Raw genomic sequence first — 27,477 nt, 5'->3', positions numbered from 1 at the left:
CAGATATTTCCTTTATGTTCTACTGAAGGATTATTGCTTTTTTATGAGACGGTCAGAAAACCAACTAGACTTGTGTACAGAAACTTATGTTGAACATCAACTATTTTTGGTAGCTAATCAAACATGAATGGAGTCCTAAAGTACTTTCTGCCTTTCCAATGAAAGAAATGTTCTTCCTTTATGCATTTCTTCAACAACAAAACCTTTGACGACACATTGAGTATTTTATTACATCGAACTAGATGTTATTTCATTCATTCATAGGTGTGTGTGTGTGTGTCAAGGAAGGAATAGGGGACTTCCATGGAGAACTTCATTTAAATTTATTAACACGATTAATTTCAGAGTAGCTGAATGTAGTTTATTGAGTAGTGGCAATGATTGGGCACACTGTATGAACAGATAGGTTAACTGGGGCTGGACCTACAGCTTAAAGTGGGATCCTGCCCACTACGTCGTTTCGGTAAATTATGTCACCCAATTCTTACAGAACTTTGATTTCATGGTTGGATGTTGTAGTGTCAATCACCTCCAGTTTCTCTCACATTGTTGTACATTTGTTTCAAGGTCTAACGAGAATAAATTGTCATTTCAAGAACAGTTTTAAAAAACCAGGCCATCTATATGAAGAAAGATTACTTGTTATCAATGAGATCAATGTCCTGAAAACTATTTCAAGGCTAACAAGGGGTAGGGAATTAAATCTAATTATCTGGGTGATGTTCTAGAAAAAATGCTTACAAATGGATCGCCCGTATCATGTTGCATGTAAGTACAAAATATAATTAACTTAATGTTCGCGTGAATTAGTTTATCTACAGTAGATACTATTGAACGCAGCATGCGTGTGCACACAAACACACGCATATATACAGGGTGATTCAAAAGTACCTTAACACCCCCTTAAAATATAAAGGCGTTAGGCTGGGTACAATTTGTCATGATAGAAACAGGTTAGGCATAGGGTTTTATTGATTGATAGATTTGGTGTTTTAAGTCCACTTTATGCACAGTAATCGGGACTGGACCTACAGTTTAAAGTGGGATACGATCCAATATGTGCCTCCACCGGGTATCGAACCCGGGACCCCTTGATTATAAGGCGACGACGATACCACCATCGGGGAGGCCCTGTTAGGCATATGGGTGTTTTAAGCGGGCGTCCGCTATATTGAATTCAATTCAAACTTTTTAAGTGGAAAGAGCGTTATGTGAAATATTACATCAGGCTAGAATTTCGCAAGAAATGCAATGGCGAAGGTTATTCGACATGTCTTTAGCCAGTAAAAAGTTGTGAGTGTGTGATTGTAACAAATGTCTCATTTTCCAAGTGTGAGAAAACAGTGCTAGATTGCTCCTAACTCATGAGGAACGCTTTGAGATCGTATTGCTGTCTGTGGAGAGAAGTTCACGTTCACCATTACTCCAAAAGTTTCGGGAGATAGGATCAGTCAACAACAGGCGACGATCAGGACGTCCCAGAACTTCCACCGACGAAGAAACGGCCAAAGCGGTTTCATTTGCAAAATCTCCAAACACGCCGATTATCACAATAATGTGATGTTAGTCAACCATCAATGCAGGACCGGAACCATTTTTCTCGCACAATTTAAACTCGGTCCAAGTTGCGTATTGTATCATTAAAAGAGTTCCTGGACCGAATATAAATTGACCTGTTAAAAAGGTTCCTGAACCAAATTGAAATACTTTACAGATAAAAAGGTTCTTTACGGTCCAGAACCCATTTACGCTTACTGATTTTCTCTCCTGGACCGGAATTGAATTTATTCAAAATTCCTGGACCTTTAACAACCCTGGCTTCAACATCATCTCAATGAGGAAGATCCAGATCGTCGAGTTGAATATTGTGAAACGTGTCTCGAATAATTACAGCGTGACCCTACTACCTTTGGAACGAAAATTCTTCGCAGTGACGAGGTTAATTTTTAAGTTCATGGTGAAGTCAATAAGCAGAATCTGCGTTACTGATCGTGTGATAACTCACATTTGACAGGTTCCAGATACCTTCGTCGCCTGTGGTTAGCATAGCATGCAACAACGTCAGACGTCATGGGCTTGAATCCCGGACTGGGCAAGGATGTTCTTTGTGAGTATCATCATTCATCCTTATCGTCGCGATTAGCCAAATTCAGAAGAAAAGCGTCGCTAAATAACAAGAACCAAGTCAAAATCAAATATGTACACTTTTTTTCGGCATGTTTATCACACACAGATACACTGAGACAACCTGTATGCTATTACAACTTCAATTTTTGATACATTCCGTCGTTTTTCTACGTCTAGGCTAATCGCGATGACGAGGATGTATGATATTTGACCAGGATTCTAACCTAGAATCTGTGGTTTCTACGCCGCGATAATTCTACTTTGTTTCACACAAACTTATGTCCTTAGAATTGCCGGTAATTTTTTTATTCAATATATATGGAAAGCAAAAGATAAGAAGAGAGTCTATACCCTGTACCAGCTAACTGTAGACCAGGCGAACGAGAACAAGTCTCTACGCAAGTAGTGACGCGAGACGGCTCCACCAATGAACAGTGAGAGAAACGGGATTGCGTAATGGACGACTGGAGTTACCCGATTTCCCAGCTTCGCTCTACAGTGTTGCCAACTTTTGAAAGCGACAATACCATACGCACATGGCAAACGGACCGTATTTTTGTCTCCAGGTCCGTACGCTTGGTTTAAGAACTTCTTATGGAAATATTAGGGATGAAACAGCAAGTTCAAATTTTGACAAGCCGTGCATTCAGGGTACAGACTAGGCTCACCACTCGATTTCTCTCCTCCTCCTCTGCCGCTATGCACGGCCCTGCTCCACAGTTAGCTGGGACAAGGTATAGGTGTATTTGCTGATTTAAAGGTCCCACATAAACTAATGGTGTTCATTAAAAACAAGAAAAGATCCAGCTAACATTTGCACTTATCTTCCCACACTAAGGGCCCTTGACCTTCATACTTATTGAAGCTTTAGAAAGTGGAGCGCACTTATCACTGATTGGCGACAGGGTATCTGGATGGGCGGAAGAACTTACATTGCGAACAACGGTGCTTGCATGAGTGAAAACTATTGAGTTTGCTAATCTTCTCACGTGGTATCGCTGCGAGCCCGTGCCATTTGGCTTAGTACGGTCAGTTTTTCGCCTTCTCCCAAGCAGCTTGGACTACAACTTGTGTTTCGAAAGGTAAATGGGAGGATAATTCCTAAGAAATACCGGGATTTATTGTTCATTGTCATTCTCGTTCATAAAGGCTTTCTTGCTTTATGTTAAGGGTTCTTGTGTAACATGGATAGAGTGAAATTACAGGGTGTCTACAAATTAACAAATCTAAATATTTTTACGTTTTCATGACTTTTTCTTCACATTTCTTTACTTTTTCTTGGCCTTTTTTCCATTTTTCTTAACATTTATTTAATCTTCCCCTTCTTAGGAATACTTGGACGTTAAGAGAATATATATTTGTATTCAATGAAAACCCCCTACGACTTAGATTTGCTTTAATTATTAATGCATGTAAGAATTAACCTCGTTAATCCGGACTACTGGGGGGGATAAGTTGACCGGTTTAAGGAAAGTCCGGATTAACTGAAATAACCTAAAAGAATAGTAGAAAGTGCATTAAATCTCCGTTTATAGCAACAAAACATGTTTATTATGATGTATTTAAAGGGCATAGGCCTAAATACACTATACAGTACAGTACAAAGTCTGTGGGAAACAGAATTTCATTAATGGTTGACTGCCTTTTATTTGGGAAGTTCTCTTGTTGACTTCTAGCCACATTTAAAACCTTGCATTCTGTTCTTTTTTTCCTTTTGTCATTTGCCTTTTACCTGTCAGGATTAAGCGAAGTCTGGCTTATCGGGGTCCGGATTAACGAGGTGTTACTGTACCTCAGACTTCATTCTGGATGGGAAATGGCCGCATTATTTAATATTTTTACAAAATTTCACACACCCAAGAATCTACTTCTTAAAACAAAGTGAACACATCTTAATCACAGTTCAATATAATTTTAGATTCCCAAATACTCAATTGTATAATCCACGCGTTTACTTCGTTAACGTCCAAGAACTGAAGAAAGCCGCCGCCACGAACGCGGGTGGGGTTATACAACGGGCGAGTTGTTTACGTCCAATCACACTCAACCTCCAGCCAATGGGCGCAGCTGTCATTCTGCTCGTCTACTCCACGTGGAGTCTCAGTCACATGACTGCGGATACGCTGTTGCCGTAGTTAGCAACTTCAATGTGGAGACCGTGGGAAGGTGCTTGTGGGCGGAGGGACAAGGTGGCGTAGAGTAGATGTGTGGCAACACTGTGCGTTGAATGTGATTGTTGGAGCTCGTGGGCGCGCTCCGTGGACTTCAAAGCCAGACGGTCGTTAACGTAGCTAGCGCGTCGACTTTATCAAATTCCAGTACAGGTACGTAACAATGTAAATTCACATTACTCTAAAAAAATAGCAAACATTATTGACCACAAGCATAATTTCTTGACTTATTCTAGACCTACCTGTTTCATTTCTTTACTTTCTTGACATTCTTGTCTGGTAAACACGCTGAATTAAAAGTATTTGAAAATAAAATCCTTACGAAAACATTTGGACCTAGAAGGGATGAGGAGAGGTGAGTGGAGAAGGTTACATAATTTAGATCTTCATAATTTGTATTCATGTCCAGATAGTATAAGAATAATTATATCAAGAAAACTTAGGTGGGCTTAAAAGGAAAGAGTTTACAGAATTCTTCTTGGGAAACCTGATGATAAGATACCTGTAGGAAGGCCAAACAAAGATGGAGGGATAACATTGAGATGCTATAAAAGAAAATCGGTAAGGATGGAAAAGACTGGATTAATTTTGCCCAGGATAGGGACAGATGGAAGGCTTGAGAGTTAGTTAAAGAGAAATAGAAGTGGTGGACTTTCCATCTCACCACCGAAGTTCCCAGGCTCGAATCCCGATATGGGCATGAGTGCTCTTTGTGAGTGTTTCCTCTCCAATGTCATCCTCGGGGAGGCCATTAACCTAAATTGGCACAAAGGGGCGCTAAATGACAAGAATTCAGTACTCTAACTCATCTATTCCTTTAGTAGCACCTTGGTTACTCAGTTTAATAGAATAGAGCAAGAAGTAGGGGAAGCTAACTTAGGAAATGAGTAACCAATGGGATCGTTTTTTAGAAAACTAATTTTTTAATAGTTTTGTTCGACCTGTCTTTATGCTTCTTGCATATGGATATTTTTGAATCAAAAATAATATATTCATGATTTTTGTTTGTAACTTAGAAACATATTTATATTCCATGTTAAAGAGTCCCTGAAGCTCATCCTATCTTATGAGTGAGCAACCTAATTTGTCATTTGCATAGAAATTCAATATTATATACTCGTACATATATAAGTTAGTTATTAATTAGTTATTTTACTTATTGCTCGTTTATTTTAACTTTTTGATTTACTTGTGATTTTTATTGTGTCCCACCCGTGACACCAAAAAGCAAATAATTTATCCTTTATCTGTTACATTTCCCCATCAACTCCACTAGAATATTCAAAGGTCAATTACCTTCTCTCTTTGTCTTTAATAATTTATTGTTCATCATTTGACAAATCACAGTAATCAAAATAAAGTGAAGAGGCAGCGTTTAGTCTGTCCCACCTGTGGCAGTAAATTGTTCACTTGTAGCTACAAATGTGGGAAAGTATTTTAAGGGTAGTTATGTTTAATGAACAGTGTTCAGTTTCATATTTCATTGCACAGAAACTGTTAAAATAATTGATTAACTATCAGAAGAATAGTTACTTTAATATCAAAAATGTAGTTCGCATGTTCCACCGGTGACAATGGAATGCTCCATATATGTATGTATACATACTGATATATACACATAAACAGTGGCGGCGATTAGGGGGCGAGGAAGGGCAGTTGCCCCCCACAGTTTTGGCACCTTGCCCCCCCCCCGGTTTTGGAATTCAATCGACGCCACTGCACAGAAATATATATATGCCTATGTAGTATGTGTGTGTGAATGTGTGTCCATGTGTGTGGGTGTATGCGTGTGTGTGTGTGTGTGCGTACACATACACATCACAAATTCCCCATAATTTAATGTACGAGAATTGAATGATCGGGTGGTAAAATATCTTCCGACGAGATGTCGTTTGGTATCACGTTCAGGATTGAGAAAAAATCAGTGATACCCCCCACTTAGTGCGTATAGTTTGTAGGGAAGTACACAGGAATCAGTTCATGGTATCCAACAAGCTAAAAAATCGATATCTTACAACCAATCCTCCCGTGAGTAACAGAATAGTTTATTTTATACTCCTGTGCCAAGAACAGAAATACCCTCTGACGCTGTCATCGAATTCTTCTCCTTAAGCGAGAAACAGAGCTGTGGAGGGTGCTATCAGCTGCTTGTTATGTAATCCTGCCCCTGCGTTACCAAAATGTGCGGAGTTCTTCAACGCATCATCGGCACCTTTAACCAGTGCCAAGTGTTTGTATCGTCATGACGGTGAAAACCGCACACAGCGAAAGCAGAGATGTAATATTTAGCGTTGTGTAATTTTCTGGCAACGAAGTAAGGTAGGGATATAAATGTAACAACACTGTGACCCTGGGGAAAGGCGAAGGTGAACATTATTGTCTGTGGTTACTACGAGAGGAATAAACAGATGACTGTCTACTTCAGTTCGCGACTTGGTAACGGTGTTTCTCTTCTTGGTACGACTGTACTGTACGTGTATTAGAGGGGCAGCAAGAATTGTTTAAAATATGTATTTCTGTCACTTGATGCTGTTTTATTCCTATGTTTCGCTTTTTCACTTGATTCTCTTTTATTCCTATGTTTCGATTCTTTCACTTGATTCTCTTCTATTCCTATGTTTCGCTTTTTTCACTTGATTCTCTCTTATTCCTATGTTTCCCTTCTTTCACTTGATTCTCTTTTATTCCTATGTTTCGCTTCTTTCACTTGATTCTCTCTTATTCCTATGTTTTGATTCTTTCACTTCATTCTCTTTTATTCCTATGTTTCGCTTCTTTCACTTCATTCATTCTCTTTTATTCCTATGTTTCGCTTCTTTCACTTCATTCTCCTTTATTCCTATGTTTCGCTTCTTTCACTTGATTCTCCTTTATTCCTATGTTTCCCTTCTTTCACTTGATTCTCTTTTATTCCTATGTTTCGCTTCTTTCACTTCATTCTCTTTTATTCCTATGTTCCGCTTCTTTCTCTTGATTCTCTTTTATTCCTATGTTTCGCTTCTTTCACTTCATTCATTCTCTTTTGTTCCTATGTTTCGCTTCTTTCACTTCATTCTCTTTTATTTCTATGTTTCGATTCTTTCACTTCATTCTCTTCTATTCCTATGTTTCGCTTCTTTCACTTCTCTCAGCTGTCCCTCCACCGTGTGTGTATGTGTGTGTGTGTCTCTCTCTCTCTCTTTCTCTCTCTCTCTCTCTCTCTCTCTTGTGTGTGTGGGGGGGGTGAATGTGGGTGTGTTACTTCTCTCTGTTAACGTTCTCTAAACGTACAGTCACCGGCAACAAAAATGCGACACCTAGATCCTGAAATGCTCGTTTCCCTGCAAGACGTTGTGTGTGTTGCCTAATTCTACGGCGGTGGTAGAAGTTACCATTGAAAATTTGCTATCAAAGTCCACTTATCGCCGTAGAGTTAGGCAACACACACAACGCCTTGCAGGGAAACGAGCATTTCAGGATCTAGGTGTCCCATTTGTATTCCCGGTGACTGTACATACGAACTTTCTTTTCCACCTCTTTCTCTCCTTCCAGGGGCGTACTGACCATTGGGGTAAGGGACTACTGCCTCTTGGGCCCACATCTTAATGGTAATTTGGGTCCCTTTGAACTTAGAAGTCAACTGGCTTGTTACGGTACAGTTACAAAATCGAGAATAAAGTGCAATGCATGACAGGTAAACCAAACAGAAAATTTCACTCAGCCCGAATCGTAAAAGATATGGAAGGTCCCTTTTGTTACACATTGTAAAAATATATTCAAAGAAAAAATCTGAAGTTAAAATTATTATGTAATAGTTAACAACTTATGAAAACGTAAGCAGATAATTATTATCTGACGCAATTAGTAGTAAGGTGTGTTTTATACAGCGTATATTGATACCCTTATAGATTGAATTGTATCTTCTACAAATGTGCTGTATAACTCTCGGAGTATTAAGTGAGGTGAGTGTACACATACGAAACATTATGAAGGAAGTTTTTCTCCTACTTATATTCATCCCAGGCAAGTAAGTCACTTCAGAGAAAGGTTGGACCGCACATGTCAAGTTGTCTAGACCCTCTCTGGCTCAGTTAGTGCGCCACTACATCTCTCTCTCTCCTCTCTCTCTCTCTCTCTCTCTCTCTCTCTCTCTCTCTCTCTCTCTCTCCCTCCCGGCTCTCTCTCTCTCTCCCTCTTCTGCCCTCTTTCTCCCTCTCTCTTCCCACTCTTTCTCCCTCGCTATCTCTCTCCCTCTATCTCCATCTCAGCCTTTTTTTAGTTGGTGTTTTAAGTCCACTTTGTCCACAGTAAGGCTAATCGGGACTGAACCTACAGTTTAAAGTGGAAACCGACCCACCCCTCCACCGGGTATCGAAACCGAGACCCCTTGATTACAAGGCGACGACGCTATCACTGCGCCATCGGGGAGGCCCTCCCCTTCTCTCTCTCTCTCTCTCTCTCTCTCTCTCTCTCTCTCTCTCTCTCTCTCTCTCTCATCTTGTCACTTTCGATGACCGTAAATTGGACACCAGCATTTCTCCTCATTTGAGATAATCTTTCGATTTTGTTTAAGAAAACAAAGCAATTTTCTTTGAGCACCTATGACAACATTAACTATTTTTTTCTATCTTTGTAGTGGAATAATGGATTCCATTGGTAAACCCTCAAAATGACCAGAAAAAATTTGCTAATCGGTCTGTGTGTTCTCTTCATTCTTCAAAAGGTAAGAACATTCATTTCTTTCCGTGCGTGGGTGTGCAATTTTAGTAATTATACAAGGTAACCAAAAAAGTTCTTGCCGTTTTTGACGTCCCATCATGCGCTCACAGAGAGAAAACGAAATGACGCACGTGCCTGCCAAGCGATCGGGAGTTAGTCTGACCAACGACTGTCAGTAATACAGGCACTTTGCGCACACACAGCAGTCATAGCTCGTCCAGTGTCGAAGAGAAATGGAGGTATTGAAGCAGCTTGTTCGCGTGTGTTTGTTGTATGACTTTAAAGTGGGCCTGTCAGCTGCCGCATCAAGTCGCCGCATATGCCAGGCATTTGGGGAGAATGCCGTGAACAAACGCACTGCCAGGCATTGGTTCCAGAAATTCCGTTCGTCAGATGTGAGCCTTTCGAATGAACCTCGCAGTGGATGACCACATGTGTTGGATGACGAGGCCCTGAAAACAGCCATCGAGGAGGACAGTGGTCTAACGTGTGATGAACTTTCAGAAAAGTTCCATGTTTCCGCTGAAACAGTCAGACTGCACCTGCATGGGATAGGGAAGTCATACAAGTGAAGCAAGTGGGTACCCCACACATTGTCTGCAGCCAACAAGGTACAACGAGTGACAGCCTGTTTGTCCTTGCTCACTCGGCACCTGAACACGCCCATATTTGATAGCTTGCTCACTGGTGACGAAAAGTGGGTCCTCTATGACACTCCCAACTGTACCAGACATTGGTTGTCGCCACGTGACCCTGTTCCTCACTCCTCAAGACCACCTCTCCACCCACGAAAGGTTATACGCTCTGTATGGTGGAATTGTCTGCAAGTGGTGCATTACGAGCTCCTTCCACCTGGTCAGACCATCACTGCTGACCTCTACTCTCAGCACTTGCAAAGGGTGCACCGTGTATAGCGGTAGAAGGAGCCGGCATTGGTGAATCGCAAGGGTGTGCTGTTCCTGCACGACAATGCCAAGCCACATGTGGCAAAGAGGACCCGGGAGACCCTTCAGCAACTTGGCTGGGAGACACTGTGCCATCCACCATATTCACCGGACCTTGCACCAACAGATTACCACCTGTTTCATTCCCTCGACAACCACCTCCGTGGGAGATCCTTCGCAAATGAGGGAGACCTGCGGAACGCACTCTCGTACTTCTTTGCATCCAAGCCCGCCGAGGTTTATCACCAGGATTTTGTGCAGCTGCAGGAACGTTGGCAAAATGTGTTGCTCTTTGTTTATCACTGCTCTAGAACGGCAAGAACTTTTTTGGTTACCTTGTATTAGAAGTAACATTACAATCGGCCTCCCAGATATATAGCGACGACAAGAAAAAGAACCTTCGGCGAAAAGTCTCCATGCACCTTCCCCTCCATCGGTTAAAATCGTGCCAACCAGTCCCCTCCAGCGGAAGTGTCATACACAGGAGTCGCTAGTCTGCGGAGGCTCTCTTGTATCTGAATGATGTCCATTTGAAATTAAATTGACCCATAATTTGATTCCAAACCGAAGCAAGCTGCACACTTATTTAAACCCCCAGGTTCAGACCCAGTAAGCCTATCTGAGCACACGGAGGACTAAAACGAGACGTTGACATAATGCTTATAGAAGTTAAATAAATTAGCAACATATGGTATGTACTCAAGTATTAGTTTTATGGCGCTCAGCATTCTCGAAGGCAAAAAAAAGCCATCTTATCTAAGATGAAACTACAAAAAATATCGGAATAAGTACTGCTGCTAATCAAATCAGTGTAAACGTTTCATGTATTTCGTTGAAATTGTATTAAATTCTAACGCAATTCAATCAGTTGTCGCTAAGCAGGTGATATTAAACATAGGAAACACTTAACTTGTAAATATATTTAGCATGATGTGTGTGTATACAGAAATAAATATTTATTTTGAATCAAACAAGACGTGATAGTAGAGTGACATTACTTTCGTAACATCTCTGGCTGTTTGCATCGGTAGCTTTGGAGCGAGTTATAAGTCCCGGAGTAGCCAATCAACAAACGAGCCGCTGGCGTAATCTCTTCACAGCACCTATCGCTATCACTGTTGCTCGCGCTCTGGACTGTTGGTAGGTTCACTAACCGGACTCGCGCGACCAGCTGAAGTTGTTATGAAAATAATCTGACTCTAACAAAAGTTTGATTAGGTGACTAATAAGTAATCATTCATTAACACAAATTCTTCTTTGTAATTCTAGCCAAAATCTCACCATGAACTTTGATTTATAAAGTAATTTATTTAACATTACTACCTTTAGTAAAGATCACCACGCATGTTTCTTTATGGTTAACAAAAAGATCACCAAATCATTTTGTTTTTTTGTTAAATCAAAGAAATCCATTTTGTGTTACATGATCCTATTGAGCAACAAATAAGTCAGAAAAATAAATGACAATATTCATACTAATATACATATTTATACATTTGTATTAGTATATATACGTATATATAATAACATTTTCTAAACCAGGTTCACATTCTGGCGTGTTCGAGCAAAGCAGGGGAAGGAGACGAATCAGGAGAACAGGTAAAGTCACAAAATGCAAAAGTTTTCAAGGTTGTTCATATAGCAGTAGCTTAAGTTTACCCTGAATAAATTATTCCATCAGAGTTTATAGGATTCTTGTTGGGAAACCTGATGGTAAGAGACCTGTAGTAAGACCAAGAAGAAGATGGAAGGATAATGTTGAGGTGGACCTAAAGGAAATCGGTAAAGATGTAAAAGATTGGAGTGATCTTGCCCAGGACAGATGGAAGGCTTGTGTTGCTGAAGCCACAAACCTTCGGGTTTAAGAAGGCTAGAGAGTTAGTTAGTTAGAATTGTTCCATCAGAGTGCATATATACCTTCAAGAAGTTATTTCAAACATACTTACTTTTTTAAAAAATATATTTGAAGGTTTCTTACTTGAAAATAAGTTGCAAAGTAATATCGATTATGATCTTTCATTTATTTTATAAACTGATCTATTCATTATATCGTAATTGGCGTCGTATACGTAAAGAACTGCATAACGCTGAGCAATGTACACCCAACGGCAAAGATAATATTAGGCAAATTGTCCACCATCACGTTCATTCACTCTGCTTTCCACAATGTGCAGTTCAAAAATATTGGAACATAGTTTCCAATAAACAGAGAACAACTTGTGCTCCAGCAAAAAATACATTTCTCAAAAACAGGGAACGCAGTTGAAGATAGAAAGAAAATAGCGACAGACCCTTTGCCTACTGTTATTTTTGCTGATGACTGTACGACAGCAAAATGCAACTCGATAAGTTGCATTTGATATTGAATTTCTTTTTCATTTAGCGTCGCTTTTCTATCACCTCTGGCTAATCAGGACGATGAGGATGAATAACGATTGGGCGAAATTGATGAAAGCACTCACAAAGCACATTCATGCACAGAGTAGGACTCGAAACTGAAAACTTCGCTTACAAGATCGTTCTCAACGTATTTGAGGGCCTCGCCGATGGCGCAGTGGTAGCCTTGTAATCAAGGGATCCCGATTTCGAGAACCGGTGGAGGCACATTTAAACTGTAGGTCCAGTCCCGATTAGTCTTACTGTGCATAAAGTAGACTTAAAACACCAACTCAATCAATCAACGTATTCGTGCACCAAGGCCGCAGAGGTACACTACAAGTGAATCTGAACGAAGTACATCACCTTAGAATTCGGGCTATGCAACTATACTGGATATTGCTTGAGTATTCTTAGTCACGGTTGTTAAAGATCCAGGAATTTTAAATAAATTCAATTCCGGTCCAGGAGAGAAAATCAACAAGCGTAAATGGGTTCCGGACTGCAAAGAACCATCTTTATCTGTAAAGTATTTCAGTTCGGTCCCGGAACATTTTTCCGGATTAATTTAAACACTGTCCAGGAACCTATTTTCTGGATGAATTTAAATACGGTCGAAGTTCCGTACTTGGAATGAAACAATACGCAACTTGGACCGAATTTAAATTATACGAGAAATAATGTTCCGGTCCTGTAGCGGAACCCATTAGAACCCATTAGAATTTATAGGTCCCTAGATCTTTAACAACCTTGGTAATATGTAGGGTAATGTAATCTAGGCGTTCGGGGACTTCTCGAACACGCTGTAGAATTCCAAGTCGAGTCTTTCATTGTGAGGGCCTTACAATTTAACACTGTATTTTGTTTCTTTCAAAGGAAGAGGACTCAAGTACCGTAGATCCAAAGGTCATAACAGCCCTGGCGGAAATAGCACACAAACAGAAGAATGAACAGCATCATAGCGGATTTATGGGGTCTGTGAAGGACGCCTTCGGTTACATGTTCCCCACTCACGAACCGACCTCACAGGAACTCCTCAACTCCCTGCTCCCGGTCCTGGTCGAGTTCCTCATGGAGGAGAAGAGGAAGAAGGATGATAAAGCATGATGCAATGACCGTCTTCATCCATCTGCTTTCATCTGCTTTCAGTTTGGTTGCTGCATCCACTTGAAGCTACGATTCACAACCTTGAACCTTCTGCCCTCTAGATTGAGTTATTGCACAACAGATTGAAGTAACAGCTCACCTGCTTCACGCTACTGCTCACCAGTTCAAAGCTTCCCACCAGTTTGATGTAAACAGCCCACGAGTTTGAGAAAACTTCCCACTAATGTGAAACATCTGCCGACCAGTTTGAAGAAATATCTTACCAGCTTGAAGCTGAGCCCATCAGTTAAAAAGAAACTGCCCACCAATGTGAAACATCTGCCGACAAGTTTGAAGAAATATCTTACCAGCTTGAAGCTAATCCCATCAGTTAAAAAAATAACTTCCCACCAATGTGAAACATCTGCCGACAAGTCTGAAGAAATATCTTACCAGCTTGAAGCTGAGCCCACCAGTTTAAAGAAACGTCCCACCAATGTGAAACATCTGCCGACAAGTTTGTAGAAATATCTTACCAGCTTGAAGCTAATCCGATCAGTTAAAAAAATAACTTCCCACCAATGTGAAACATCTGCCGACCAGTTTGAAGAAATATCTTAACAACTTGAAGCTGAGACCACCAGTTTAAAGAAATTCCTACTAATACTTCGACAGTCCACCTCTTCAATTCACAAGTTTAAACAAACTGTCCACCAGTTTGAAGTGAACAGCCCACCTGCTTTAAGTCAGTGTCCACCAGATTGATGCAAATTTCTACAAATGTCAAGCTACCGTCAGTTTCAAGTAAAGGTTCATCTGTTCAAAGCTACTGTGCCGATCAATTTAAATAAACTTGTAAACCAGTTTGAAGCAACTGGTCAGCACTCTGCAGCTACTTCCCTTAAATCTGAAGAAACTTGTACCAGTCGACCTGTTTCAAGATACAGCTCATCCGTTTGAAGAAGATACCCCAATTTGAAGCCACCATCCAACAGTTTGGAGAAACGATCAACAGTTTAAAACCACAAGTTTGTAGACAGCTACCCCTTTGAAGACACAATCCACAAGTCTGAAGAAACCGCCTATCATTTGAAGCCACTTCCACTATTTGAAGCTACCAACCACCAGCCTCAGTACATGCAACAGTCTCCTTTGCACAATTTCGATTCGTGTAGTCAAGGATCAGTTCACATTTAACTGTAATTTCAATATCTTAGTTTCTCTCTGCATAATATTTCACCTAATGTTTGTTTCAATTGTATCATGATAGTAAACAAAGATCACTGTCCTCACTAAGTCATGCACGCAGTCAATGTAATTGTACTTATTTATTGAGTTGTAATTGTGTTAGTTTGTATACCACATAAAAAAATACTCTTTGGAAGTATCTGTTTAATTAAATGATAAATTAAATTTTATACATATAACCTCCAAACTGGTGAACCTGGATTTAATTTTAAAAAATGTTTGTGAATAGTGAGTGTGAAAATTCCATATATGACCTATAAAATCTTGAAGAAATGCATATCAATTTACCTACAATTTACAAACCTTTTAAGTGAAAGAAAAATATATGACAGAAAATGTTTATAAGACAATGTGAAGATTGACAATAATCTTAGGAATATCAATAACATAAGAACAGGGTTCAATATTTAAAACTAAATTGTCTTCAGAATTTATGGAAGGTAGCCACTAAAACCATGAAATCAAGACAAATACTTTATACAACAAAAAAGACACAATCATTAAAGTAACAGTATTGTATCACAAATTATTTGTTGTGTGCTACATTCAGTTCAATTTCATCTACACTCTGTCTCAAGAATCCGTGGAGTAATGCCGCGCATAGCGGTAGAGAAGGGAAGAAAGCGAGTGAGCGGAGTGGTACCTGCAACCTCATTTTCCCCTCCATGCACTCACTTACCTTCTCACGCGTTCATTGGTTGAACCCTCTAGATTTACTACTTGCGCAGAGACTTGTTTTTGTTTGCTTGCTCCAGAGATTTCCGGAACACAATGTACATCAGACCTGATCTACTTCCCGTATTTGAGGGAGACCACTCTCATATGTACGTGTGGAATGCAGAACGAGCAGCGATACTGTAGCGTCGTAAGATGGGGCGGAAAGGAGGGAATGAGCTAGGCAGGAGGCTTCGTCGGTTGCGTTCCTGCTATGTGAAAGCTCTCGTCATCTGATTCGTGAGTAACTGTGCAGTGTGGCATGGTAATCATGGCAGAAGAAAACGAATTGAATGAATTTATTTTTTGTTTTAAGTACACTTTATGCACAGATGGCCTAATCGGGACTGGGCCTATGCATTAAAGTAAGATCCGAACCACAGTGCAATGGTGCCTTCTCCAGGTATCGAACCCGGGATGGAGAAGAGAAAGGGGAGGGCGTCTTACCCCATAGTATTAAAACTCCCGACGCAAGCCCTTCCTCCACTTCTGCTCTGAACCTTACTGTCTTGAGGTAGTGCCAGTGGGGACGATTGGGTTCCAAAACTAGAAAAGAAAAACAAGGTACCAAAACTGAGGGCGGGGGGGTGCAAGCACAGTTTACTTTCCCTTTTTAGATAAGGTTTAGCATAATGCGGTGGCAAAAGTGGCAAAAAGTGGGGGGCAACTGCCCTCCTACAGCTCCCTAATCGCCGGCACTGGGTGGGGGGGTGTGTGCAGGCGGGATGCTCGCATAAGACGGATCATTAGTTGATCAAGTGTAAGCAAAAGATATACCAAAATTCTACTCCAAAATGTAATAAGCTATACATTTTATTCCCTATAGTTCAGTACTAGTGCTGCATCCAGGCTTTTTTGCTCGAGCGTCTAATAATTCGCACGGATGACGCTAGACGGCTTACGGAATCGACTGTTTCTTCGCTCGAGGGAATAACGCTTGAAAAGGCAAACGATCGGTATACGCTCGAAGCCCAGTAGTCCACGTACAACCGTAATGTGTCTGTGGTAGTGCGCCTTCAAATATGGATCGTGAAGTGAAAGACGCAGTAAGATTGAAGCTAAAGTGAACACAGTCACCATCTCCTTGTTAAAATGTAATTTAGCCTATACCAATACATAGCAATACATGTAAACGAATAGATGATTAATGATTATGGGCTGAAACTACCAGGACGGATTTTACACATATATTTGTAAGATTATTGTCACATTGAAATGATATTTGAGCGGTGGTCCAATGCAGTACTCTTCAGTGCCTACCATCCCAAGACTCGTATTGACAAGGATTTTACGTTACATCAGACGATTTTGCAATATAGGAAATTTTGTTTCTTAGACTCAGTATTTCTGCGTGAAATAACTACACAATATACATAAACGCTTAGTGTATAATACTTAATATCTCAACACATAATGAGAAATTTGATCTCAGAAACAAGAATGGCAAATGTTCAGTAATTGTAACAGTTCTTGTGATAAGGAGAAGAAAGGCTTGAGAAAGAGATTGATAAATACAAACAATGTATAGCTTTAATCTCTGATTGACAAATCAAGCAGTACAGTATGGTTAACAAATCTCTTGAAACTTGATATAAACTGAGTACATATTACACATTTGTTCACAGCAATCTGAGTAATGTTCTTTTTCCAAACATGACAACCTCAAAATCCGAATTGGGTTTGGTTTAGATTATCTGAAAAAGTTGAACATCATATTTACTATACACAATATACCCCACACAGAAACTTAATTATAGTATATGATAAAAATAATAATAATATTAATTAAAATATGGTATTATTAGAGCGGACGTGTTTCAGCCTCAAGATCCGTTCTTACAACAGACTCTGGTCTCAGAGATTAATACAAAGATGAAAACTTGATGGATATAGTTTGAAACAAAATATACAACATATACAATTAAAAAGAAAAGAAAGATGTTTACATGTAAGTTATTGAACGCACGCATCTAATGTCTGTTGCTTTCATCTTTAGTACATACATACCTTTCAGTAATCTGGAGAAATGAATATAATAATGTTCAAGTGAAATAAAATTATTAACTTTATAAGATTAATATGGACACAGTTGCTAGTTGTTGCAGTGGGTACTTTTGTCATTGAAAACTATGTGAATACAGAGGACAGTTTGGTGGGAATTCCATAAAAGTTAAACCAAAATATCAAATTTTGATATGTATTTAAGTCATTCATGTTATGAATGACTGGTAAATAGTGTTTCTTATGTTTTCTGAGTTACGCCACCAATTACAATTTTCTGTTAATATATAAAACAGTACCGGTGATTGGGTGCCAAACAGGATGGGTGGGGGCAACAGTAGAGAGCAACCTCCCTCCAACCGCAATCATATAAAAATATTATTTGCCAAAATCTCCAAAACACGACTGTGTAAAATACATGTCGATTTTTAAAATGATTAGTTTAAAGAATACACAAGCTGAAATTTAAAAATGTTATTTTGTAACTTTCCTATACATAGAGGGAGAGACCAGAGTATAGAAATGGATACACAGAGAAGACTGGAGGAGTGTATACAGGGTAATTCAAAAGTCTCTTGACATTTTAATCAAAAAGCATTTTATTGACAAAATTAACAGTACTGCTGAAAAGTTCTCGAGAATAGAAGACAAACTCAATACATTTTAATATGGTGGCCCTGTAAGCCTAGGAGAGCACCCACCTCTCTTTCGTAAACCGAAACTGCAACATAGCTAGCGTGATCACTCTGTTGCTGCAGCTATTCGCTGTGCCAGTTACTCTATGGTGTTGAACTTTATTTGGTACAACCCTAGACTTAATGAAACTCCAGACAAAAAGTCTAGTCGAAGTCAGGTCTGAGAGTGAGTCGCCCAAAGTCTGCGTGAGCCACTGCCAAGCCACCTATTGGGGAAGGTGTCAGCGAGGTCGAACGATTCTGGAGAAATGGGGTGGTGCACCATCTTGTTGGAAAACTACTTGTCTTTTATCCCATCCTGAAAACCATTCATTAGTGATATAACGAATATGTCAATAGACTTTTGTATCATCTTGTATAAATAAATGAATGGAAAGAAAGAGAGAAAACCCCCAATCTGGTACTTACTGATTAGATACAGCGTTTTAGTCAGCAAATACTTAATGAGTAAAAATGCAGCCTCGATGAACTTCAGGACGTCTGGAAACGCGCTGAACATCGCAGTGGCTGAAGACTCCAGCTTCTCCACGGCCTGCATGGAGTCACTTTTCCCTTTCGCCTTGCCATTATCCGCCATCTTGGTTCTCGAGGGAGCCATCGGAGAACCTGCAACCTGTGGTTCCGAACGAGGGCGCTGCATAAGTTCTGAGTCCTGGTCAATTGCGTTGGGGTTCATGTAGGCTTCCCCCATGACAGACACAACTAGGGCTAGGATGAGAAGCATCTGGAATGGCGGAAATATGATTCAGAATCAGATGACGTGAAGGCAGCGTGCGAATTAACGGAGGGGGTGCCGGGGATTTACCCCCACAAAACATTTTATCGCCGGCAACAGAAAATTATTTGTATTCATCCCAGGGATGTTTTATCCACCTCAAACAAAATGGAACTCGAAGCATACAGATACCATTTCTCAACTATGTCAAAAACTCAATTGAACAATCACTCGTGTACATTAATGGTACAATTATTATCAAAGATTTCCCTGCCGAAAAGGATGCAGGCTTGTGTAATAAAGAAGGACACCATTCTGCAACTGACCAACCTCATCGATCCGAAACAACAGCAAACTATTTATGGACGTCCGTAGGATTCTTTCCAGGGAGAGGCAAGGAAGGAATTTCTTTTCCAGGATGGGGGGCAAACATTTTACGCAATAATAGTGTTGTTACCTCAAAAAACTTTGCTTAAATTTGCATTTATCATGATCGTGCAATAATTAACGCATATTATTGTGGCTGAAATGAAATTATGCGTGTGAAATACCGGGTGATCCGTTTGAGATGTCAGAAAATTAAACCGTTGTGTACAGGAGGTTAATATACGTATCTCTGAGCCGTTTGTTGTAATACATGCAGAAAGGATGTAAGTTTTCAGTGAGTGCAAGTTTACAGACTTCAGGTATGTGTCTGTACTAGTGTGCATATAACACTCGAAAATGTCACATCCCATACGATACATTGTGTGCTATTGTGGGGTGACCATTATCTTTATCTACAATGAACGCTAGTGCCACGCGACTGAAATCTGTAAAGCTGCACTCATTCAAAACTAACATCCATTATTGTGCATATATTACAACAAACTAGTCAGAGATACGTACATTAACCTTTTAACCTATGGTTTACTTTTCTGACATCTCAAACGGATCACCCGATATATAATTTTTGGTTGACTTTTATTTTCCATGGGGGCATGGCCCCCCTTGCCTCCCTTTTCCCCCACCCTTCCAGAAGCCCATGAAGCTATTTTCCACTTACGTTTTCATCGCATAGTGTAGATAGTCTACATGTATTAAGGTGTCCAGACACAAACTTGTAAGTAGGTTATATGGAGATTAAGCTTGATCTTGCTAATAAAAATCTTGTCAAGTTTTCGGTGTTACTAGTTTGATACCTCCTTTTGTGTAAGAGTTTTGGTTTTCTTAGGATGTAAATATACTAAATATTTCTAAATATATATATATATATATATATATATATATATATATACAGGGTGACTGGTAATTAGATGTATTCCCTGAAAGGGGATAAAGTAGAGACAATTTGCAATAAATTTAACCATATGATACCCCGTCCAAAAATTAGTAGTTTTCGAGATAATCGATTTTCTATTGTTTCTTTAAAAAATTACAATTTTCCACATAAAAAGATGAATTGAGAAAAAACTGCTCATTGTACTGAACTTATGTCAGCGTTTTCTGATAGCTAACAAATAAGTGGTTCGTTGAAAAAAAGTTTTTCCCAAATAACAATCACATGTAAGTAACGGGGGGATCTAAACTTACAAGTGATGATAAAAAAATGCACTCTTAGTTTACTTGGCAACGTATTAATAACAAAAATGGTATGACACGAAGCGTACAAATTACTTTAATTACTTCCTTGAGTCATCTGCTATCCAACAAGTTACAAATGTTGCTAACATTCACATTTGTGTACAAGAAAAAATACTTCATTCATCTTCATGTGAATGGAATCAATGAACAAAATAATTAAAGAACATTACACGTCTTGCTCAAAGTGGGCACCTCCGTTAAGAATGCAGGCACACTGGTTTTTACGGACATTTGTTCTCGTAACTCGTGATGTGATGGTGTCCTTGATGTATTGACCAGCTGTTAAGATCCTCTCCCTGAGTTCTTCTTGCGAGTTTACCGGTGTCTTGTAAACTAAGTCTTTCATGTGGCTCCAAATGTAAAAGTCGCAAGGCGTCAAATCGGGGGATCGAGCCGGCCAGAGAATCGCCCCTCTTCGGCCAATCCATTTCTTTGGGTAATTTTCATCCAGACACTGTCGCACGCCCTGGCACAAGTATGGATAGGCGTCATCAACAATCATTTGATCGAGCCATTTTTCCTGCACCAAATCTTAAATGGTATCACTTATGAACATATTTTGAGGAACGGGATGGCAATGTTTTTGGAGGATGTGCCTCTAGCTACAAGACGTGACATGATTTACCAGCATGATGGCTGCCCAGATCGATCCCCCGATCGATTTGACGCCTTGCGACTCAGGGAGAGGATCTTAACAGCTGGTCAATACATCAAGGACACCATCACATCACGAGTTACGAGAACAAATGTCCGTAAAAACCAGTGTGCCTGCATTCTTAACGGAGGTGCCCACTTTGAGCAAGACGTGTAATGTTCTTTAATTATTTTGTTCATTGATTCCATTCACATGAAGATGAATGAAGTATTTTTTCTTGTACACAAATGTGAATGTTAGCAACATTTGTACCTTGTTGGATAGCAGATGACTCAAGGAAGTAATTAAAGTAATTTGTACGCTTCGTGTCATACCATTTTTGTTTACGTTGCCAAGTAAACTAAGAGTGCATTTTTTTATCATCACTTGTAAGTTTAGATCCCCCCGTTACTTACATGTGATTGTTATTTGGGAAAAACTTTTTTTCAACGAACCACTTATTTGTTAGCTATCAGAAAACGCTGACATAAGTTCAGTACAATGAGCAGTTTTTTCTCAATTCATCTTTTTATGTGGAAAATTGTAATTTTTTAAAGAAACAATAGAAAATCGATTATCTCGAAAACTACTAATTTTTGGACGGGGTATCATATGGTCAAATTTATTGCAAATTGTCTCTACTTTAACCCCTTTCAGGGAATACATCTAATTACCAGTCAGCCTGTATATATTTGTTCCGGCATAACTCTCGAACGCCTGGAGCAATTTCAACCAAACTTGGTACACATATCACTTCCAATCTGGAAAGAAATACTGTGGGGGTAAGACACCCCTGGCACACCTAGAGGTGAGGGTGGGAAGGGGGTGACATGTAAAAATAGTCGAAAACGACGGATATTAGTGTGGAATCCATAGTTTTCGGGGTCGCTAAGCTAATTGGTGACATTCACGATGACATTTAATCCCAAAGAACTAATTTATTCTTGCTCCTGGAGGTGAAACGAAAAAGGTTGTTCATAATAACGTTTTGAGTTAAATTAATATTATAGTGAATTTGTAAAACATTTCACTCTATAATTTGTATACTGTACTTATACTTTTAAATACCTGTAAATAAAATTAGTTACATTTTACACTATAGTTAGAATACATTATTTCCTGTCTAATAGAAGATTGGGATAAATAAATACCCGGGCAACTCCGGGTAATCAGCTAGTTAAAATATAAAAGTTATCATAAGATTTATTTATCCACTTTAAAACCAATGTGTTAAGGTATTTAGAACCGCAAGTCAATAGCGAACCTTGTTCCCCGTTACTTCATCCCACTCTTCCAGCCACGTGTCAAGAAGGGAGTAACGAAAAACCTTCTGCAGATCCCTATACTCTGTCCCGGGAATCTCTGGATCGAGCGAATGCAAACAAGTTTCTGTGCAAGTAGCGACTCGAGAATGCTCGTCCAATGAACGCGCGAGAGGAAGAGAATTGTGTGAAGGGAGAAAAGTGAGTGCAGTTACCAGCGGCGTGCAAGAGCGTGTTCTGCTTCGCTCCACCCACTCGCTTTCTCCCCTTCTCTCAGTTATGCGCGACCTTGCTCCAGATATTCTCGGGATAGAATTATAGCTCGCATAAGGTGGAAGGTAACTTCGCCGTGTGATATACGCGATTTTCCAAAAAGTTTCCGAAATTTTCGCACTTTTCAAAATATGCTTTTTACGTTGTTGTTTTTTTTATCAAAAATATAGACACGGGAGTGAAATGTTGTCGAAGAATAGTCTCTCTTCGAAGAGTAATCCTTAAAAAGACTCGTTATTTTTTTAAAAAAAAAGTAGGGCTGAGCCCATACCACTTTGAACCGATACCGATTCCGATGCCGATACTTCTTCAATTCCAGTTAAAATAACAAATGTTATATATATATATATATATATATATATATATATATATATATAGTTGCGTGTGTGTGTGTGTGTAATTATTATTATACGTATTAATTTCTGACGAGGCGCGATGAATAAATTAACTCACCAAACGATGCTCTCTTGTGATGCATCTCAACTTTACAGTCTTTTTTAGATCAGTGACAATCGATAAGATGTTTCAAATATGTGAAAAATATTAAGAGAAGCTAAGAGCGAGGCAATCGTGTCGTCATCCCCGAACCCCCAATGTTGAAAAATGAAATCATGCCTCTTCAACCTCCTCGAAAGTTAAGGGATCACTCTTCCCAAACTAACATTAAATCATCCGCAAACACAAGAATAATTGGCAATTTACCAGCCCCGGACACGACGTCTAAAACTGACAGTAAAGCTGTAATGTGAAACCAATCTCGTCTCTATTTTGTCCCTTAACAAAGAGAATAATAAATAGTAAACGAAATGTAAGGAGAGAATGAAAACGTACCAGTCTCTTGCTTCAATATCAGGCGATTGACTTCAGTACAGTGATCTTCCGACGTGGCTTTGCTTTCGACATATACGTATATACTTCCGGCAAATGATTTTCCTAAAAAAGAAGTAATTGCATAGTTCTATTCCTTGGCGTGGAGAAAAATCCAAACCCATCAGAAAGTACCTGCCATCATGTGTCGTTCAAAGAACATTATTCCCCTGCACCGTTCCCTGTGTCGAAACACGCCTGCTGAAACCCAGTTATCCAGGTCGAGACAAACTAGTCTAAAGTTGGAAAGGAAAAGTTAGATTAGCCCAGATATTTGAATTTCCAGGAATATGATATGTACCAGGTGGTTATAATTAAAGTGACGGTGTTCAGAGTGGTACAGCACGGGCTGTAATGAGAGTAGCAGTCTGAAACTTCGTAGATATGCTAATGAAGCAATGCGCTCGCGAATTATGCAAGAAAAAAAATAGTTCCAATTCTCGCCACCAGGGTAAAAACTGGCGCTGTAAGCAGTCAAAACTTGGTATAGTTACAGGAAAAACACTATAAATCGCAGAAAACAATACTCTTTGTAATCAAATATCGCTACAATTTCACTATTCGAATTACATGAACACTACTAAAGGAAAAGCAACAAGCGTCACCAAGGACAACCAGGGAGCTCACACAATGGTTAGGCAATGTCACCGACTTTGACGTCAGAGTTACGGAAAATTCCACGTTTTGACTGCTTACAGCGCCAGTTTTTACCTTGGTGGCGAGAATTGGAACTATTTTTTTCTTGCATAATTCGCGAGCGCATTGCTTCATTAGCATATCTACGAAGTTTCAGACTGCTACTCTCATTACAGCCCGTGCTGTACCACTCTGAACACCGTCACTTTAATTATAACCACCTGGTACTATGTGTGAGACACGTCCACCACTTTTATTGGCGATGACGTTTTTGACTGCGGTAAGTCTCTATAGAGAGAGATGTTCGCAAACACCAAAGAAAGTGGAAGGATCACCAACAGGTGCATCGTTGGCTTTCGGGACCTCATTGAGGTTATTGTTACACAAGACCGCATCTGTACGAACAAAGCCTGGTAGACTTCCAAGAGAACTAAACAGAAGCATCGAACTCATATGGGGATAATTCCACGTTACGATTGATTTGCACGTGAGTTTGATCTGCGTATGGATCTTTGTTTCACGTACTTGATGTTCACGGAAACTTGAGTACAGATTCATTTAACAAATGCCCAACTATTTTTCATTTTTTCCAAAACCAAAGGTAAGTTCGAAAAGATGGATCAACCTTTGAAAAGGAACAAATTTTGGTTTTGGCTGCTCTTCTAGCAACTCAAAGACAAAGGTATCGGCTAGTATCGGTGCAAAAATACCAACCAATACAGATACATCGGTATCAGCTCAGCCCTAGAAAAAAGGTAATGAAAATTTCCATAAGCAAACTCAAAATATTAAAAAAGTGTATATTTTTTAGCACTGAATTTTAAAATTCATGCGCCAGGTGAAAATTTTCATGCGCCATGGCTATCGGGCGTCATGTGTCTTTCTACCCCTGGTTGTAGCTCCCAGGCCCCTCACCAATCCACCGCGGGCCCTACGTATCGCTCTCAAGCTCACGATCTACTTGTTAGACTCGCAAGGTCAGCTGCAGATGTTCCGAAAATAATTTCACTCTACTTTCATGAAATATAAGACAACGATTTCATTTTTTTCTCAAAGAAGCAACATGTGATACTTGTTCAACATCCACAATGAAAATTTTCTATCTTAGAACCCAACAACAAAATATAGATTCACAAAGAATAGCATTTGGCTCCTTACGGAATAACGTTCACTTATCTATGTAGTAACAAAACTCACCTCCGGAGGTCTATACAAAATTGGCTCTCCGCGATACTTTGAACAGGAGATCTTGACAAATCAACGCTGGTCAATTTATAAACTCCACTGACATTAAAACTCTCTTCGTCCATTTTTATGGACTCTTTATCCGTTTCCTGATAGCAACTAGTTAACATAAAAACAGTGCTAAAACCTTCCTTTATTATGTTAAAGGCTCGATAAAATACGACTTCATAAACCTGCATTGTGAGTGAAAGGTCATTGGGAGTTGATGACGTAATTTTTTAAAAGCTGGCCTATGAAATGACCTAATGGCCATAAAGTGTAAAATATATTAAAATTAAGATCGGTATTTTCTTAAAATAGAAAAAAAAATCTTGAATAATTTGATGCAACCAGGAGTTGGAACATATAAACTACTGAAGCAAGGAAAAATATTGCAAAACAAGAACAATGTTTACTGGTTGTAAATGGATGGAAAAAAATTACAACTCTATAAGTAGACTAGATTACTGCATGGGACCACTTTCGCTAGATCGTACTCGTTCGTATCTACCACCCTCGAGCGTATACACATTCGAATATCATTTTCGTTTGATGGATACATAAATACATATGTAAAATTGCCGCCCTGATAATTTCAGCTCAGAATCAACTATTTCGTATTTCACTGTTTATTGGTAATATTAAACTACATTTTAACATGGAGATGATGACTATGTTCGCTAAAGTTTCAATTTCCCTACGTCTTTCACTTCATGATCCATACACTACCACAGACAAATTACTGTTATACGTGTACTACACTACCATAGACAAAGTACGTTATACGTGTAATACTGGGTTTAGAGTGAATATCGCTCGTTTTGTCTGTTCGAGCGTTATTCTCTAGAGCGAGGAAGCTTTCAATTCGGTACTCTATCTAGCGTCGTTTGTGCCAACTATTTGGCGCTCGATCGAAACCCTCTCGTCGCAGTACTCTACAGGAGACCTAAAAATTCGTACACCTACGTCAAAATGCAGTAAATTTATTCTGTAACGTGGTATCCACCGTTAAGTCCACACGATGCAGTAACTCGCTATTTCCGTTCATATATACTTATATATATTTATGATGCTTTCTTCAGGTGATTAATAATATTTGTGATTAATATTATTTCCTATGTGTCCAGGCTTGCGTAATAACTGTTCGTAACAACGTAGTCAATATATCAAAGTGGTCTTCAGCATTTATTATGAAGGGTTTCATGAAAGGTTCTAATTTTGTTTAATCATTGATTCTAAATGTTTTACGACATTTGAAAAATTCGAATCAAAACTCGTAAAACATAGTATGTACAATTTTAGAATAAGCGTGCTAAGTTCAATACTGTTTTGGTTATTTATGTCGATTTTCTACCTCATACTTTACTCGCGACGAAACGGACGAGTGGTGAACTTGTGTATAGGCAGCGACGGCGCTAGGATTAACTATCTAGGGGTGCGGAATGAAATTTAGGGGGTGCGATGTTGAAAATAAAGGAAAAGTGAAACATAGATGTATGTTTTAGCCATCAAATATCAATCAACATTTAGTATACTTCTATGGTAATATGCCAATAACTGGATTCGGTTTTTGATTGCTTGCTTTCACCACAACATATAAATAAGTAAACGTATCTTCCCTTTCATATTAGTATCAACATCTCTTCAATACTTAATATAATACGCTCATGACGACATGGTTTTCATAAGTCATAACTAAACCTGGGATTTTATGTTTATAACCTATTTTTTTCCTTTACAGGGATGTAAGAAGTAATAAGTTATGTCAGCGTTTCGTTAAAAAACGAAACAACTGATGAAGTTTTATAGTGCCTAAAAAAACTATTTTGCTTGTTAGAACCTATTTTAGGTTTACACTCCTAAATCAAGCCTTTTTTTAGGTTTTTATATATTTTTAAAGGTTTTACAGGATTTTCATTTGACATAGATGCATTTGCTTTGTTTGTTCACGAAGAAACATTGACGAACGTGTTTGAAATGTACTCGCTGTTGATTTCCCTTCCTACAAGCCCATGGCGATATTTCGAAGCTCTAATTAAGCAAAATTCTGATCTGTGTGGTCTTGCTCACTTTCGAGTCACTTTGGTGCTTTGTGGCATTCACGCCTTGCAAACTAACATTTCAGCATTGAAGTTTACACCACTGATTATGCTTTTGTTGAAAGATTATTTTTAGCATATAAG

At 39.2% G+C, this 27,477-nt stretch overlaps 2 protein-coding genes across 2 annotated transcripts; one reads left to right on the top strand and one right to left on the bottom strand.

Moving 5' to 3' along the window:
* Window positions 1-3,131: 3,131 nt before the first annotated feature.
* Window positions 3,132-14,778, top strand: LOC146001967 (uncharacterized). Its single transcript, XM_083139690.1, has 4 exons — window positions 3,132-3,209; window positions 8,914-9,000; window positions 11,483-11,539; window positions 13,193-14,778. The coding sequence occupies exons 2-4, from the start codon at window positions 8,947-8,949 to the stop codon at window positions 13,421-13,423; spliced, it is 342 nt and encodes a 113-aa protein (XP_082995816.1). The 5' UTR covers window positions 3,132-3,209; window positions 8,914-8,946; the 3' UTR covers window positions 13,424-14,778.
* Window positions 14,779-16,876: 2,098 nt separating this feature from the next.
* Window positions 16,877-25,375, bottom strand: LOC146001966 (uncharacterized). Its single transcript, XM_083139689.1, has 3 exons — window positions 25,268-25,375; window positions 18,469-18,784; window positions 16,877-17,058 (listed from the first exon to the last, which is right to left on the bottom strand). The coding sequence occupies exons 2-3, from the start codon at window positions 18,782-18,784 to the stop codon at window positions 17,027-17,029; spliced, it is 348 nt and encodes a 115-aa protein (XP_082995815.1). The 5' UTR covers window positions 25,268-25,375; the 3' UTR covers window positions 16,877-17,026.
* Window positions 25,376-27,477: the final 2,102 nt, after the last annotated feature.

This window comes from Lepisma saccharinum, chromosome 18 (genome assembly GCF_977018435.1).
Source record: "Lepisma saccharinum chromosome 18, izLepSacc3.1, whole genome shotgun sequence".
NCBI lineage: Eukaryota > Metazoa > Arthropoda > Insecta > Zygentoma > Lepismatidae > Lepisma > Lepisma saccharinum.
This window is presented reverse-complemented; position numbering and strand designations above follow the sequence as displayed.